Consider the following 17,050-nt stretch of genomic DNA (forward strand, 5'->3'; position numbering starts at 1 on the left):
CAAGCAGGATGATGCCCCAGAGACTGACCAAATACATATATGATCAGCACCCAAGCCCCCTCTCCACCCAAGCTAGGACCAAGGAGGGCCAAGCAATGGCTGCTGATGACAGCAGGTAGACCTATAGGCTCCCCCAACCCCCAACCCCTTCCTTAGCTCAAGAATGGTAAGGTTGCAGCGACCAAAGAAACTAAGGAGTTTGAGCAGGACTCGAACCCCAGCCTGGTGTTCACCAGTTAGGGGCGTCGCCACATCGGCCACCACAACACTATCTTAGTGATGAACAGTCCAGGGATAATCTTTCACCTAAGAAGTACAGTATTTCATCCAGCACCATTGAATTCCATTGTTCATCACTTACTTGTCACTTGCAGTTCAAAACTAATGCCTTTTTTTTTTTTTTTTTTTTTTTTTTTTGGTCATGAACGGAAACTGGGAGTTTTTAATTTTATTTTAAATCATCAAGTAGGTGAGCTCATACTCCATCAACAACTTAACCAGCTCAGCCTTAGGTTTTTCCTCTAATTTGGTATTTGGGAAGGAAATACTGCATGCACTTAATGAAGGAACTACTATAGTCATATTGAGTACTTTCCAATAATAGAGATAGTTTTATTAAAATGAAGGTTATCACAGTAAAGACTGATAAAGTTCCCTGGTATCTATGAAGTGCTTCGTGACGCTAATATAAATAGCATTATTTTACTGTTCAAATGCATACTAAATGTAAGCTAATTTTCAAGATGCATATCAATACATCCTTCAGCCACAGGAGAAGAGGGCTCTCTTCTGAATTGTGTGATAGGGGTTGTGGTGTCCAATTGGAAACGTCCTTGCTTGGTGATTTGTTGGACTTGGGTTGGAGTCCTGCTGAAGCTCGATGTAGGGGTTATGGGTAACCTATAGGGCTACCTACTGAGTCATCATCAGCCATTGCCTGGCCTTCCCTAGTTCTAGTTCGGATGGATAGGGAGCTTGGGTGCTAATCACATTTATATATATTCAGTCTCAAGAGCATTGTCCTGCTAACCAGGGCAATGTCACTCCCTTGTCTCTGTCATTCATGAGTGGCCCCTCTCGTAAATGCTGAAATGGAAGACCTAAGCTTTATGGTAGGAATTAGGTCACCTCACCTTGCTTGTCATTCACCTGAGAAGGTTAGTTGATATCATATAGGAGTGTGAATGAAAACAAGCTGGCCAAAGTAGCTAAAATTTATATGCTCCTTCTAACCAACAAGGAATAATTGACAAGTGACAGCCATTTCTGAAATTGCTGAATACTCAAGTTTTCAGAAAAAGATTATCAGTTATCAAATTTTTTAATGTTTACATGAACCTGATTGTCTTTAGCTGCTGTTTTACATCGTTATCATATTATGTAATGGAAAGAAGGCTGTGAAGTGTAGCCATTTATCTCACCAATAGGCTGCAGTAACCATGGGTTATATAAAGTCTCTTACTAGAGTTGTATTGGAAGGTTGGCATCAATGTTTTCTAGTCATGGGAGACCAGATTATCAACATAATCAAACAAAAGTTTTATTGGCAAGATAATTCATTAATCCTAATTGGACAAAAATACAGAAGAGTTACTTTCTCCTAACATTTTTATATTGACGACTTAGTGTAAGTAAATTAAAAGCTTTGTAATTTGCTGCACTTTCCATTCTTAAAATTATTAGATGGCAATCGTGATACTGTGAATAAAGACATGCTTTATTCATTCATTGATGACTTGCTTTGTGACTTCACCCCATAACATTCTGGGCAGTGCTCTCAAGCATAAGTAAAATAAAATATTTATATTCTATAAATAAAGTGTGAAATTTTTTTTTTCTATCTTTATCCGTAATTTTTCTTACAGAATTGCCCTACAAAGGCAGAGGCTCGCCGTAGTGCTGCAAAAATAGCACTTATGAACTCTGTCTTCAATGAACACCCTTCACGCAGAATCTCTGATGAATTCATAGAAAAAGCTGTAGCTGATGCAAGAGCCCAGTTTAAGGTAACCAGTCTTTTTTTTATTATTAAATTTGAATTCTTATGGCATAATCATTTTATTCTTATGCTGATTGTTATTTTGATAATTACAATATTACTTTATTGATGTACACAGATTCTAATTGGACTATCCTAAAATCAATGAAATTATTAGTAAGCTTCATCAAAGCTAACATGAAAATAACTTGGATAAAAAGTAAATTTCTTATAGATATGAATCAAGGAAAGCATATAATTACATGTATTGGTTTCTATACAATTGTATCAAAATTCCATTTATACCTTGAGTATTGATCCTGAATAGACCCTGTATAGGCAGCATTAAATTGACTGCATGTGATTGCAGTCTAAAAGACAACATTACTATATTTTGAGCATGGCGTTTGAGACCAAAGTAAGGGTAATTATATATATATATATATATATATATATATATATATATATACAGTAATGCCAAATTCAATCTTCTAGAGTTAATATATAGTTATAAGTGCAGTCAACTGTCAACTCTTAAATTTGGTTTGTGAGCACAAGGACACTTTATGCCTTAAGAATAACACTGCATTTCAAATTAAATTCATCATTTTAGATAAGTGACTGCATTACCTAAACATAGTTGAAAATATTGTTGGCCTCAAATTTTATTACTATAGTCAATTTCTTCTATTTTTTTTCTTTTGGGAGTGGGCGGGCATTTAAGATGTTGTGTGGTTCCTAGGGACTCTCCTGTTAAAGGCTAAAACATGGAATCCAATGATACCTAGAATACCAAAGAAATATTGTCATCTTCCCTGCCCCATATCCAGTGTATCAGTGCGCAAAGCATGGACTCAGTGTACATAAGAGAGACCAATGATTTCAGGTTCTATAGAACCCATCATACCACCTCCATCGTTGTAATTCTTCTGACAACCAATAACATCATCAGTGATAACCAATGCTAATACTGGAATCAATATTACCTGTGCACATAGTTTTCTCCCTGTCACCATCTTTTGTTTTGTTGAAATGCAACCAACATTGTCTACCAAGCTCTATTATTTGCGAGTGTCTGCTTCTATTTTTAAGTTAAGTAACAGTTGATCAAGTTCTGATTTAGATATCTACTATTCTTAGTGATAATGTGGAATGGATTGATGCCTCAACTATTCTGGCAATATCCTAGGCAGGAATGGTAACTAGCCTAGTAGAAACCCGAGTCGCAGCTGACCTAGCAAGCTGGTCAAACCCAGGAGGAGCTAATGGGTGAAAAGGTGGCAGTTTTCCTGACGTTAAATAAGCTCCATTTAAAAAGGAACTCTCAGTTTTCTCATTTAGATGTTCATCAACAGCATACGGCAGTCTTTTGTCTCTGGAGAGAAGGACTCTTTCGGTGGTTTATTTTGAATTGTATATTTGGCGCATGACACCGTTTACTCCGAGATTTCATGTTGTCATGGAAGTATTCAAGTTTTTTTGTCTTATAGGCACTTTATTGATAATGCAGTATTACTTGCTTTCATATAGCCTAAGTTGTGAGCATTATCTTGATCCAGTGTGGTAGCCTAGAGTTGTTTATTGTTACCGGCGTATAACGTCTTTACAGCGTTGATAGCATTTTAGAATAAAAGTAATTTGTCACATCATTACCTTAGACTAGCCTTATATGCTGATCCTTCTTAGTTAAGTTTAAGGCTAGAATAGCCGTATGTTATTTGTGTATATTTAGCTGTAATATATGAAGGTTTTTACTCCATTAGCAAGTCACAAAATTAATATTTTAAAGTTGGCCTTTGGGTAGTTAGCTTTTGCATTGAACCTAGAAGAAAGCTTAGAAATATTTTTAATCTTATATGTTTAAATGCACATTTTTGGCATTGAAATGTTCTAACCTCAGTTGGGTAGAGTAGTTGTAGGATTATTTTTGTTCCTAAATCCTTTATATAACAAATTAGTTGGTATTTTGAACATATGGTCTGGTAAATAGCCAATATATGATCATTAACCTATTTTTGCTGTATTTTCACTGTACATATGTTATTTGGGAATGCACTAACATGATCTGAGTGGAAGTGACTTCCTCCTCCCCAAGGTTGGGTTATATTTTGGTGGGGGTGTAACTAAGGTTAAGTATTAACCCACTACAACTGAAGCCTTTTATCCTCATATCTATTATGGAATAGGTATGGGTGGGCAGGGGTACTCGATTCAAACTTTAAATGGGCTCCAACTATTGAGTAGTTAGGGAAAAAAGATTATGTCATGTCTTAGTTTTACTTCCTTCTCTAGCCTTTGATTCGTCGAGGTGCCAACTATATACTTGACAGTTATGGGAAAGGGTTAGCCTTCTAAGGTTTTAGTTTTCAATTATGTTAGCTTTCTAAGGTTTTAGTTTTCAATTATGTTAGCCTTCTAAGGTTTTAGTTTTCAATTATGTTAGCCTTCTCTTATTCTCTTAATTTTCTATTTAAAAACTTGAGTAGTAAAAGGATCTCTGTGAGATGGGAAGAGGTATGCTCATATCTTTAAGGATACTAAAATATAAATGTTTTCAATTATGAATTTTGTATTACAGCTGAGTGAAATCAGGGTTAAGTGTAACCAGTCTGGGTGCAGTAACCCAGCCAACCCTTGGTGGTGCTCAGACAGTGTCGCCATCATTGCAACTGTTGTGCCTCTGAGCAAGGCTTGCAACCTTGAAAATTTCCTAGTTTGCATTCAATGGATTCTTTCTGCTAAGAATAAGGATTCATTAGTAGCAGGCTTGAGAGATTGCATAAAATAAATATAATTTGTAGCAGACTTAAGAGATTGTGTCATTCTTCTCCTTTTAATGTGGGTGAAATGGTTTGCTAAGATCTTGAGTCCCTCAGAATATTTTCCCAGTAAGGATTCTCGAGCTCTCTTCTGCCTACAAGAATTAGATTTGGCAGTAAGAGGTATTGGTAAAAGGTCATAGTGGACCAGGCCCCCTACTGAATAGTAGATTTTGGGTCAGAGTAGGTTCTAGACCCTGAAGGGGAGACGGCTTTACTCCAGGGTTTTTTAGAGTACACTTCTGTTTTCTCTGGGAAAAAAACATTTGATACTCCTCCTGGGTTTAGCCAGCTTGCTAGGTCTGCTGCGACTCAGGTTTCTGCTAGGCTGGTTAATATTCCACCTCTACTAAGTCAGCTAGCATCTCTTATGGATGCCTCAGTTATTGCCAGAATAGTTGAGGCATCAATGCACTCCCTTTATGTTGATCATATCTAAGGACCTACCATTCTTTTGATTTCCCACATTCCTCCTGATCCCTCATTGTCCCAGCCAGGGGACCTTGTGGTGCCCCGCCCGTCAGATTTTTAGGATCAGGAGAATACTCCAGTGGACATGACATCTCCTGACCGGAGTCTTGAGTTTGGTGACCGGGAAGAAGTCAGTTAGTACGGCTTCTGCTATGGATGTTGAGGAGGGAGATCTGATGGGAAACCCTTAGAAATCTGGCATAGGATGTGCTTTTTGGCCCGAGTCAAACACTTTTTGGCTGAGAGGCTTCGATTTTCCTTCGATAATTATGGGGAATTTGAAAATATTGCTACATTTCTTCAATCTCAATGGAGCATTAAGGAACCGTCCTGTAAGGTTTGCCCACTTCTTATTCCTAAGTAGGTTTTACTGATCATGCACAAGTCTGCTCTTAACACTCTAACAGAGGCAGTCTCATATGCTGGGAGGTTGCTCCTCAATCACAGCATTTCTTACAGATCCGTGGTTTGGATATTGGTGTCAGGACTGAAAACAGCCTTTTTTGGTCAAAATGGTGAAGATTATGTTATTGGTTATATGTTATTATCCTAAGAAGTTCAAAGGATTCATGGAACTGTGAAGGTTTTGCAAGGTCTATTTCCCCAAGAAATAGGAATGGCATGTGGGTATTAATCAGTTAGGTGATGAATTTCCTTTTGCTCAGAGTTTAATGCTTATCAGACACTTTAATATGATGTCTGTTATGTCCTCTCTGGAATTTATGCAAATCTGCATATGAGTCTTTATAAAACTTGTTAAAACAGAATTCTTGTGATCTGAAAAAGATTGAAGTAGAAGACTCAGCCAAAGGTATTCAAGTTTGCAAACAAGTTTCTTGGGAGGATAGGAGACAGCATAGTCATCCTGATTAGGCAGACACTGAAACCCCGAGTACTTAGGGATTTGTTCAGAGGAAAAGGAGTACTTGAAAGCAAACTAGAGGAAGAAGCAAGGGATCTTGTCTGTCTTGCATAGGTAAAGAACTTCAACAGTGAATGCCCTGAGGTGGCAGGTTTTCTCCTTTGTTTTCATGACATGTATAGAGCAGTCTCTAAAGATCTGGGCTTTTCGGGAATTTCTAAACCACCTCCACACCAGCAGTTCTTTCAGGCCAAAACAGTGGAACTTGACTCCTTTATTAACAAAATGCTAACTGTTCGGTATACCAAAGAAAGACTCGCTTAAGAGAAGAGTGATCCTTGACCTATGTCATCTAAACAATTATATCAGATGTGATGCATTCAAGAAGATGCCCATTACTTATGTCTGCTAATTACTACACCAAGTGGCTCGGACTAGTACTATAAACTTGAAGATGCTTATTGGCATAGTCCTATACCAACCTTACCCAGGGTTTTGGTTTGGAAGGTGTTCCTAAAGAGTCAAAGTGATGCCTTTTAACCTCAGTATATCTCCAAGGGTTCTCACAAAACTAGCAGTCATTGATCAAACTACTTCGGTTGCATGGAGTTCAGGTCATATCTTATTTTGATGACTGGCTAGTCTCAGCAGAGACAAAAGTATTATGTCTCATGCACATAAATCAGGTCCTGCAAGTTCTTCAGGAACTAAGTTTCTTGATTGATTTATCAACTTTCAAAATTCAAGACTAGTTTCAAAAAGGTATTTTGGTGGCTAGACATTCATTGCAATATATCTGAAGCCACTCTAAGCCTTCCAAAGGCATCTCAGAAAAAATCTTATGCAGGGCCAATTCATTTCTTCATATGCTTTTCCTCCCAACAGCATAGGAAGTTGATGGACTCTCATTAGTTTTCCCCAACAGTCGATTCGTTATTGAAGACCTGGTTGAAAGACCTCAGTTGTGTGTGGAAGAAAATGACTTGGAAGTGGTTTTGAGATGATTGATCTCCCCGTTGCTGAAAAAGAATTCTCAGGCCTTAGACTTCACCAAAGGCCCTTTCTGTTTCATTCTGTTGCTCCCTCCCCTGATATCCTTCCTACAGAATCATCCAAGTTGGGTTGGGGAGATCATCCAGGGGAGACCTTTATTTTATGATATGGTACCCTCAGCTTTCAGCGTTTCATATAATGTGTTGGAACTGATGGCAGGTTTTCTGATATTAAATAAGCTCAATTTAAGAAGGAACTCTCATTTCTCATATCAAGATTTTCATCAACAGCAGTCTGTTGTTTCTAGATAAAAGGATCTTGTTTCAAGAACTTTAAATACAGTGGTTCTCCTAATTTTGAAGTTCCTTCAGAAGGATTTATTCCTCTCACCAGTCGACCTTTCTGGCTCTCTGAATGGAGTACCAGACTTTTTGTCCAGACAGACAACCCTGGAGATAGAGTGGATCTTAGATCAGAGCTCCTTCCAAGAGATCCTCAAGATTATCCCAGATCTCCAAGTGTACCTGTTTACAAAGAAAGAAATTTGCAAGCTTCAGCTCTGCATAGCTCCAAATGTGGATTTTCATGCAGGTGCAAAAGATACCTTGGACCTGAATTGAACCAGATAGTTGTCAATTTATCTGTTTCCTCGAACGAGTATGATTTCAAAGGTTTTGAAAATCCTTGGGACATCTGAGCTAGTGGTTCCACTCTGCCAAACAGCATCTAGACAAAGCTCTTATCCTCTTCAGTCAGCATGGCTGTATCAGAGAGTAGGGAATGTAATATTTATAGCTTTTTCCTTTTTGAACCAGAACTTACACACTTGTATTATCTCCCCTGTATATGTATATATGGAAGAGAATCTTCAGTGTAGAATGTGACATATTTGATGGGCTGTAAGAGGTCTTTTTTCGATCAGACAATATTAGTCAGTGTGGATAGCCCTGGACTTCTTGGCTTCCTTTTTGATTCACCTCCTGAAATAGATGAAGCTTTTGCCATCACCAGTCTTGTCATCCAAATCTGCATTGACAGAACCTCTCAAACAAGTTCCTCAAGATTACTTGGTCCTTTAATCTACAATAACCATCCCTTCCATTTCCTTTAGTGTCATGATCTCTTAACATAGTGCTTGAGTTTTTGGCAATATTAGATAATTCTACTATTCCTCTAAAAACTTTACTCCAGAAGGTTATTTTTTCTGATAGCATTAGCCTCAGGAACAAGAGTCGGTGAGCTTGTAGCATTACGTGGAGAACAGGTGTTTATCATCTGGCCTTCTCTTGATCCTGACTCTTAGGGTCCACTTTTCGGGTAAAAAGGAAAAGCCTCTTCAGAGGTAGGATCCTCTTTAAATCACAGAATTACAGTCTGGGGATGGTAGCCTCTATCCAGTGTCTACCCTGCAATCATATCTGCAGAGATCCACATCTTTAGAAGGTAGTCTGTTTCAAAATACTAAGACCAACAAGTCCCTCTCTACAGTTGCTATCCATAATGAAATAATCTCCCTCATCAAAAAAAAATGTTGTTCCTCTCTTCATCCCAAAAACCCAAGATGAGAAAAATTGCTTCTTCATCGGCATTATTTGCTAGTATGCAATATCAGCACATCCACAGCTTTACGGGTTTTCTGGGCATAGGGTCCTTATAAGACATTACCTGAAACAAATTGAAGCAGTTAACATTGCGTGTGGTACCTGGCTCATTTGCGGCACCTACGAGGGGATATTGGGTAGAGGAAGGGCCTGGTAACCTGGTCCCCTAGTAGAGGTACAATAACAGGCATCTAGTTCCTCTCCCAGGGGTCTTCTCTTATGAGGCGAGTGACCTGTTAGTATTTCTTCACACCCATACACACATGAATTGGATATTTGCATGATTATAGATGAAGTGTCCTTTATGGTATACATATCTACACTAATGTTGCCCTGTTCTTTTTCCTTGGGAACCACACAGCATCCTGACCCCCAAAAAGGCGATTTTGATGAAGGAAAAATCTATTTTTGGAGGAGGTTATGTGTAGGCCCAAGAATCAGAATCATGTAGGGAAAGGGTACATATGAGTATTACTCAGAATAGAATAGATTGTGGCTGGGTGCAAACTAAGCAGCCCGTTAGTATGGTCTCGCATATTAATACTAGTTTTCAGTAACGACATGTTTGATACATTATCAGTTGTCAGACATATTAGTACAGGAGGGACTGTGACTGGTTCAGAAGAGCCTGAACCCATGGGTCTCTCTTATAAACACTGAGTCTGTGCTTTGCACATTGATACACCGGCCCTTGGACAGGTAAGACAATATTTCTTGGGTGTTTTAAGTCTTTTTGGATACCCTGTTATAGATTTTAACAGGAAAGTCATTTGAGGACCAATCATCACCTCCCCAAAAATATATTTTTCCTTTGTCCAAACCCCTTTATAAGAAGTCTCTCTTTCACTGTTATCTCATGTCTGTCTTACCTGTTTCCCTATTCTTTTATATCAAGTAAGGTACTTATGCTAATTTTACTAAATGTCACAAATTCCTTATGAATATTTCTGTTTGTTATGGAGTGATGTGGATGATTTCTCAAATGATTCATCCCTTAATTTCTATAAATTGTTTCAAATACCTGTACAGTATAGCAATGGAGAAATGGAAAAATCTTCCTTAGCCTGCATGTATTTAACAGCTAAAGTGCAGCACTGTATGTAAAATTGGTTGAAAATATAGTAAAAAGTAATTAAGTATATGATACATCCAATCAACAAGACACTATGGTATTTACAACAGATTTTCTTCCGGTACATGGTTTATGAAGAATAATCTTTAGATTATTCCTTTAAAAACAACTGATTTATGGCCTTTGCTCAGTCTGTAGAAATTAATTGCAACTGAAAATTTTACTGCTATGATATTACAGCAACATTTCACATCAAGCAATACTTTAAATGGGTAAAATATAATTAATATGACTATTACTCTGAATCTGAACCAATCCAAACAGCCTACAACATGAATCTTGGAATTCAAAGAGCTGACATTATTTACAGTTTCAAATTTCAAATCTCTGTTGCAAACAAGAGCCTGTGGGTTTGGTGAACTATATGCAATATTCCTCAAAAGTTGAAAGATTTTATTTTGGCAAATAATGACAAATATTATTCTTAATGAACACAAACAATATCATAGGTGCTTGAAACGCCCAACTCTGAAAATTGAATGTAAAGTTAATATATGACAGCCACGATTTTGTAGGACACTCCATTGACCTAGGAGAGGTACCTGACATGGTGAAGTCATTTGATGACAATTTTTCCTTGTGGGCTTCATATCCAGCCTTTTTTCCTTATGAGGTAGAATTTTGGGAATTCAAGTTGAGAAATAGTTCCATGCACAATGATTTATTCTTCATGTCTCAAATTATAATACTCCAATAATATTCTTCATATATCCTTTGAGTAATTACAACTAATGTGTTGCACTGTTGCTTTGTTGAGTATAAATTACTTGGCCTTTTATTCTAAACAGGATGGATCATAAAAATCTTTAGTAATGCATTGCCAGGTTCTGAACTAGATGTGCTTGGGGAAGGACAGTTTACATAGCAATCAGTAAGAAACTGTTTATGGTGTGCACAAAATATCTGCTATGCAAAAAAAGATTACCGAGGACTATCAAATAGTTCTAGTCACTGAACTGTCTTTGGATATCAATCATCTAATACTAAATATGAGAACAGTCTAAAAGCATAGAAAACAGCTGGATCCTATTTACCAGTGATTTTCACAAACCTCCAAACACTACAAAGACTTTCCATGGATGAGACCTTCTTTGGCTTCCTTAGCCCTTTCAGGAGGCACAATTAATAAAGGTTTGATTTTGTTAAATGCAGTGAAAACATGGAAGAAAAGATTAAAGTAATAAATAACTTAATATTAAGCCATATTTGGGGTCCTTAGATGTTAACTAAAAGTGGTAACTGTTCTGGAGAGCTTGGTTTCTTAAAAGAATGTTGAAAGTTAAGTCTTATTTCCCCGTCCATGCAATAGCTAATGAATCTGGACAACAGAAGTTGGCCTTTACATGTGATGTCGGGAGAGTCACACTTTGCCAAGTGTGAAGTATTGATCTTTTCTGGAGGTGTCTATGATCCTTCAAGAAAATACACTATTATCAGGTGCCATAAGTTTTGTTTAATCACCCTTTGCTACATGGTTGTTGAGAAAATCAATTTTTTTAGGATGGAGAGACCAATATAGAAAAACAATGGAATCTGGGTTTCATCATATAGTAATAAAGCCTTGCTGTACCCTTGAGTTTTTACAACCCTGATTTGTGTTGTGGTGGTCTATCAGAAACGTCCTTGCCTGGCGTTCTGCTAGATGGGAAATTTAGTGCTGTCAAACTCGAACGTTTCTTTGAGTGTCTGCAACCTCGTCCTTGTGAGCTAAGGATGTTTTTTTTTTGGGGGGGGGGTTAGCCTATATATCTACCTGCTGAGTCCTCAGTACCCATTGCCTTACCCTCCCTGGTTCTAGCATGGGTGGAGAGGGTGCTTGGGTGCTAATCATATGGATGTATGATCAGTCCCCTGCCTCTGCCATTCATAAGTGGCCTTTAAACCTTTAAAGTTGAGATGGAAACCATAAAGGACAGGGTTGATGATTGCCCTGAGAAATTAAGCAGGATTTTCAGCTTGCTAAGGGGAAATTAACACTACTACTGTTATTCCATCATATACAGGTGCTGTTCAGTTGTTTAAATTATTTTCAGTATATTTAATTATAGTTAAGAATGTTTATTATACTTACAGCTAGCTCTTGGAGTAGTGGAACAGAACTAGTACATACATACATATACCAAAGGCACATCCCCCAATTTTGGGGGGTAGCCGACATCAACAAATGAAACAAAACAAAAAAGGGGACCTCTACTCTCTACGTTCCTCCAGCCTAACCAGGGACTCAACCGAGTTCAGCTGGTACTGCTTGGGTGCCACAGCCCAACCTCCCACATTATCCACCACAGATGAAGCTTCATAATGCTGAATCCCCTACTGCTGCTACCTCCGCGGTTATCTAAGGCACCGGAGCACCAGGGCCTACCGGAACTGCGTCACAATCGCTTGCCATTCATTCCTATTTCTAGCACGCTCTCTTGCCTCTCTCACATCTATCCTCCTATCACCCAGAGCTTTCTTCACACCATCCATCCACCCAAACCTTGGCCTTCCTCTTGTACTTCTCCCATCAACTCTTGCATTCATCACCTTCTTTAGCAGACAGCCATTTTCCATTCTCTCAACATGGCCAAACCACCTCAACACATTCATATCCACTCTAGCCGCTAACTCATTTCTTACACCCGTTCTCTCCCTCACCACTTCGTTCCTAACCCTATCTACTCGAGATACACAAGCCATACTCCTTAGACACTTCATCTCAAACACATTCAATTTCTGTCTCTCCATCACTTTCATTCCCCACAACTCCGATCCATACATCACAGTTGGTACAATCACTTTCTCATGTAGAACTCTCTTTACATTCATGCCCAACCCTCCATTTTTTACTACTCCCTTAACTGCCCCCAACACTTTGCAACCTTCATTCACTCTCTGACGTACATCTGCTTCCACTCCACCATTTGCTGCAACAACAGACCCCAAGTACTTAAACTGATCCACCTCTTCAAGTAGCTCTCCATTCAACATGACATTCAACCTTGCACCACCTTCCCTTCTCGTACATCTCATAACCTTACTCTTGCCCACATTAACTCTCAACTTCCTTCTCTCACACACCCTTCCAAATTCTGTCACTAGTCGGTCAAGCTTCTCTTCTGTGTCTGCTACCAGTACAGTATCATCTGCAAACAACAACTGATTTACCTCCCATTCACGGTCATTCTCGCCTACCAGTTTTAATCCTTGTCCAAGCACTCGAGCATTCACCTCTCTCACCACTCCATCAACATACAAGTTAAACAACCACGGCGACATCACACATCCCTGTCTCAGCCCCACTCACCGGAAACCAATCGCTCACTTCATTTCCTATTCTAACACATGCTTTACTACCTTTGTAGAAACTTTTCACTGCTTGCAACAACCTTCCACCAACTCCATATAACCTCATCACATTCCACATTGCTTCCCTATCAACTCTATCATATGCTTTCTCCAGATCCATAAACGCAACATACACCTCCTTACCTTTTGCTAAATATTTCTCGCATATCTGCGTAACTGTAAAAATCTGATTCATACAACCCCTACCTCTTCTAAAACCACCCTGTACTTCCAAGATTGCATTCTCTGTTTTATCCTTAATCCTATTAATCATTACTCTACCATACACTTTTCCAACTACACTCAACAAACTAATACCTCTTGAATTACAACACTCATGCACATCACCCTTACCCTTATATAGTAGTACAATACATGCACAAACCCAATCTACTGGTACCATTGACAACACAAAACACATATTAAACAATCTCACCAACCATTCAAGTACAGTCACACCCCCTTCCTTCAACATCTCACCTTTCACACCATCCATACCAGATGCTTTTCCTACTCTCGTTTCATCTAGTGCTCTCCTCACTTCCTCTATTGTAATCTCTCTCTCATTCTCATCTCCCATCACTGGCACCTCAACACCTGGAACAGCAACTATATCTGCCTCCCTATTATCCTCAACATTCAGTAAACTTTCAAAAATTCCGCCCACTTTTTTCTTAACTCCTTTCCTTTTAACAACCTTCCATTTCCATCTTTCACTGTCTCTTCAATTCTTGCGCCAGCCTTCCTTACTCTCTTCACTTCTTTCCAAAACTTCTTCTTATTCTCTTCATATGACTGACCCAATCCCTGACCCCACCTCAGGTCAGCTGCCCTCTTTGCCTCACGTACCTTGCGCTTTACTTCCACATTTTTCTCTCTATATTTTTCATACTTCTCTATACTATTACTCTGCAGCCATTCTTCAAAAGCCCTCTTTTTCTCTTCCACTTTTACCTTCACTCCTTCATTCCACCATTCACTGCCCTTCCTCATGCTGCCTCCAACAACCTTCTTGCCACATACATCACTTGCAATCCCAACAAACTTTTCTTTTACTAACTTCCACTCCTCCTCTAAATTACCAGTTTCTCTTACTCTCACCTCGTCATATGCCATTTTCAACCTTTCCTGATATTTACTTTTTACCCCCGGTTTTATTAGCTCTTCAACCCTCACTAGCTCCCTTTTACATCCACCTACTCTATTCCCCCACTCTTTTGCTACAACTAATTTTCCTTCCACCAAAAAATGATCAGACATACCATTAGCCATACCCCTAAACACGTGCACGTGTTTCAATCTTCCAAACATTCTTTTAGTTATCAACACATATTCCATTAATGCCCTTTCTACTACTCTTCCATTTGCCACTCTTACCCATGTATACTTATTTTTATGTTTCTTTTTAAAAAAGCTAGCACTTATTACCATCTCTTGTTCAACACACATATCTACCAGTCTCTCACCACTCTCATTTTCACCTGGTACGCCATACTTCCCAATGACACCTTCTACCTCTCCAGCGCCCACTCTAGCATTTAAGTCACCCATGACAACTACATAATTCCTTCTACCCAGTCCTTCTACACACCTAGTTAATTCATTCCAGAACTCATTCCGCTCTTCTTCACTTTTCTCACTACCTGGCCCATACGCACTGACAAACGCCCAACATTCCCTACCCAACCTAACCCTTACCCACATTAACCTAGATGATATCTCCTTCCATTCCACTACTTTACCTGTCATCCATTCACTCAGCAATAAAGCCACACCCTCTCTCGCTCTTCCCCTTTCAATCCCAGACACTCTACCAGACATTTCACCAAACATCACTTCACCCTTTCCTTTCATCTTTGTCTCACACAAGGCCAATACGTCCATCCTTCTACTTCTAAACATACTTCCAATCTCACATCTTTTACTCTCTATCGTACTACATCCACGCACATTCAGACACCCCAAAACTAGAGTGCGGGGAGCAGTCACTCTCCCCCAGCTCCATCTCTCTGTTGATGCCTCGTAGGATTTTTATACAGGAGAGGGGGTTCCCAGCCCCCTCGTCCCGTCCCTTTTAGTCGCCTCTTACGACACGCAGGGATAACGTTGCCGCTATTCTAATTGTTTTTATGCCCCCGCGGCCACAGGGGGCAGAACTAGTATCCTCCTCTAAAAAAAAAAGTTATTCATAACCTTTCTGAAGGGATTTTCCCATTTAGCATATAGTGAATGGTAATAAGAGTGCGTCTAGTGATCATAAGCCTTAGACCACAATGCATCTTCAAGTGCAAGAGTCACAAAATGACTAAAATTAATAATAGCTGAGAACCATCCTTACAACTAACTGGCAGGAATGGTAGTCACTTTTTCTAGTATTATTATTCACTGGGGTAGTTAACCTCGTAAGTGATTTGGCTGTAGTACTTCCTCCTGACTCTGTCCAGTTCAAGAGAGAAATATTACACGAGTACTAAATTGAATAAATACTGTATATCTGAAATGTAGGTAACTTGTTAAGTTAATGAAGAAGGACAGTGGTGAAATAAATATATGATTATACAGTTTATAAGTGAAACTGTATATTAATTTTGTGGGGAGGCACATCTTTGTTCAATGTTCAATGAATACAAACTCTATGGGGCACCAATTTTTTAAGCTTCTACATTTTGTTGATCATCCTCTTCGTGTTAATTAGGTACCTTTGATCCAGAAGTTGAGCTTAAGGGCAAGTTCTTTTTGCAAGTGAGTTTAGGGATTCTCCAAGTTTGAGAAAGGTCTTTGCCCATCAAAAGCTGTAAAGGCAGAAATTGAAATGAAAAAAAAATTGTTTTTGTTTGTAAATGAGAGACTAGTGCTATCTCAAAACACTCTTGTGTACAGTATATTATTATATCAACTATTCATAGTTCTATCTGTATTCAATGTTATATATTTAATTTACTCCCTTGCTTTGCACTGTTTTTACATATGGGTACTATTATAATTTTAGCAAATTTGTCACGTCAGTGGTCTTTTGGCTTGTTCTTGTAAAGAAATAGCATTATTAAAAAAAATTTCTTGTATGAAGATTTATGTCAAAGGAATTAGAGCTTGATTTGGTGTTTTTTCTTTTACAGCATGTAGCTGACTTGGCTCTTCCCCAAGGGGATCCTGATGAAGCTGACAATCCAAGTACTGGAATTGGAGCTTTTCGATTCATGTTGGAAACTAACAAAGGGCGGACAATGCTCGAGTTCCAAGAACTTATGACTGTTTTCCAGCTTTTGCATTGGAATGGTTCCTTGAAGGCCATGCGAGAGAGGCAGTGTTCCAGACAGGAAGTAGTGGCTCATTACTCCCACCGTGCTCTTGATGATGATATGCGCTCTCAGATGGCCCTTGATTGGATTGCTCGTGAACAAGAAAATCCTGGTGTGATTGCCCGAGAACTCAGTCAGAGTGAGCGTGAATTAGAAGCTGCTCGTTTAGCTGGTCGTGAACTTCGTTTTCCCAAGGAGAAAAAGGACATAATGATGCTAGCATGTTCACAGTTGTCACCCTCGCCACTTGATCCATAATAATAATAGAAGTAATAATGTGTGTGTGTGTTTTTAGCAGAGGCAGGCAAGGGTTCCACAGTGATATTAGCACCAAGGTGTAGAGGTTAATGCTTTCATCTCTGCAAAATCAAAGCTAATTTACTTTTATTGTTGTAAAGATTTTGTGTTGTATCAATGAGTGTTGTATATAATGTAAATAATAATTCCAAAGAATTTTATTATGTAATTATATAATGTTAAGCTTTGTGGGGTATGACGGTGAGCTCCACATTAAAATATATGCCCCTGGGAAACTTCTATGTTGTTTCATAAAGCCAAGTACTGT

General features: G+C 38.8%; 1 protein-coding gene across 1 annotated transcript in view; it reads left to right on the top strand.

Moving 5' to 3' along the window:
• The window catches only part of LOC137655751 (protein limb expression 1 homolog), a 547,460-nt gene that overhangs the window by 529,824 nt on the left and 586 nt on the right, over positions 1 to 17,050 (top strand). The window contains 2 exon segments of the mRNA XM_068389823.1: positions 1,866 to 2,006; positions 16,303 to 17,050. The exon segment at positions 16,303 to 17,050 is cut by the window's right edge and continues 586 nt beyond it. Of these exon segments, the coding sequence (XP_068245924.1) occupies positions 1,866 to 2,006; positions 16,303 to 16,743 (582 nt within the window). The 3' untranslated portion in view covers positions 16,744 to 17,050.

Source organism: Palaemon carinicauda, chromosome 16 (assembly GCF_036898095.1).
Source record: "Palaemon carinicauda isolate YSFRI2023 chromosome 16, ASM3689809v2, whole genome shotgun sequence".
Taxonomy (NCBI): Eukaryota; Metazoa; Arthropoda; class Malacostraca; order Decapoda; family Palaemonidae; genus Palaemon; species Palaemon carinicauda.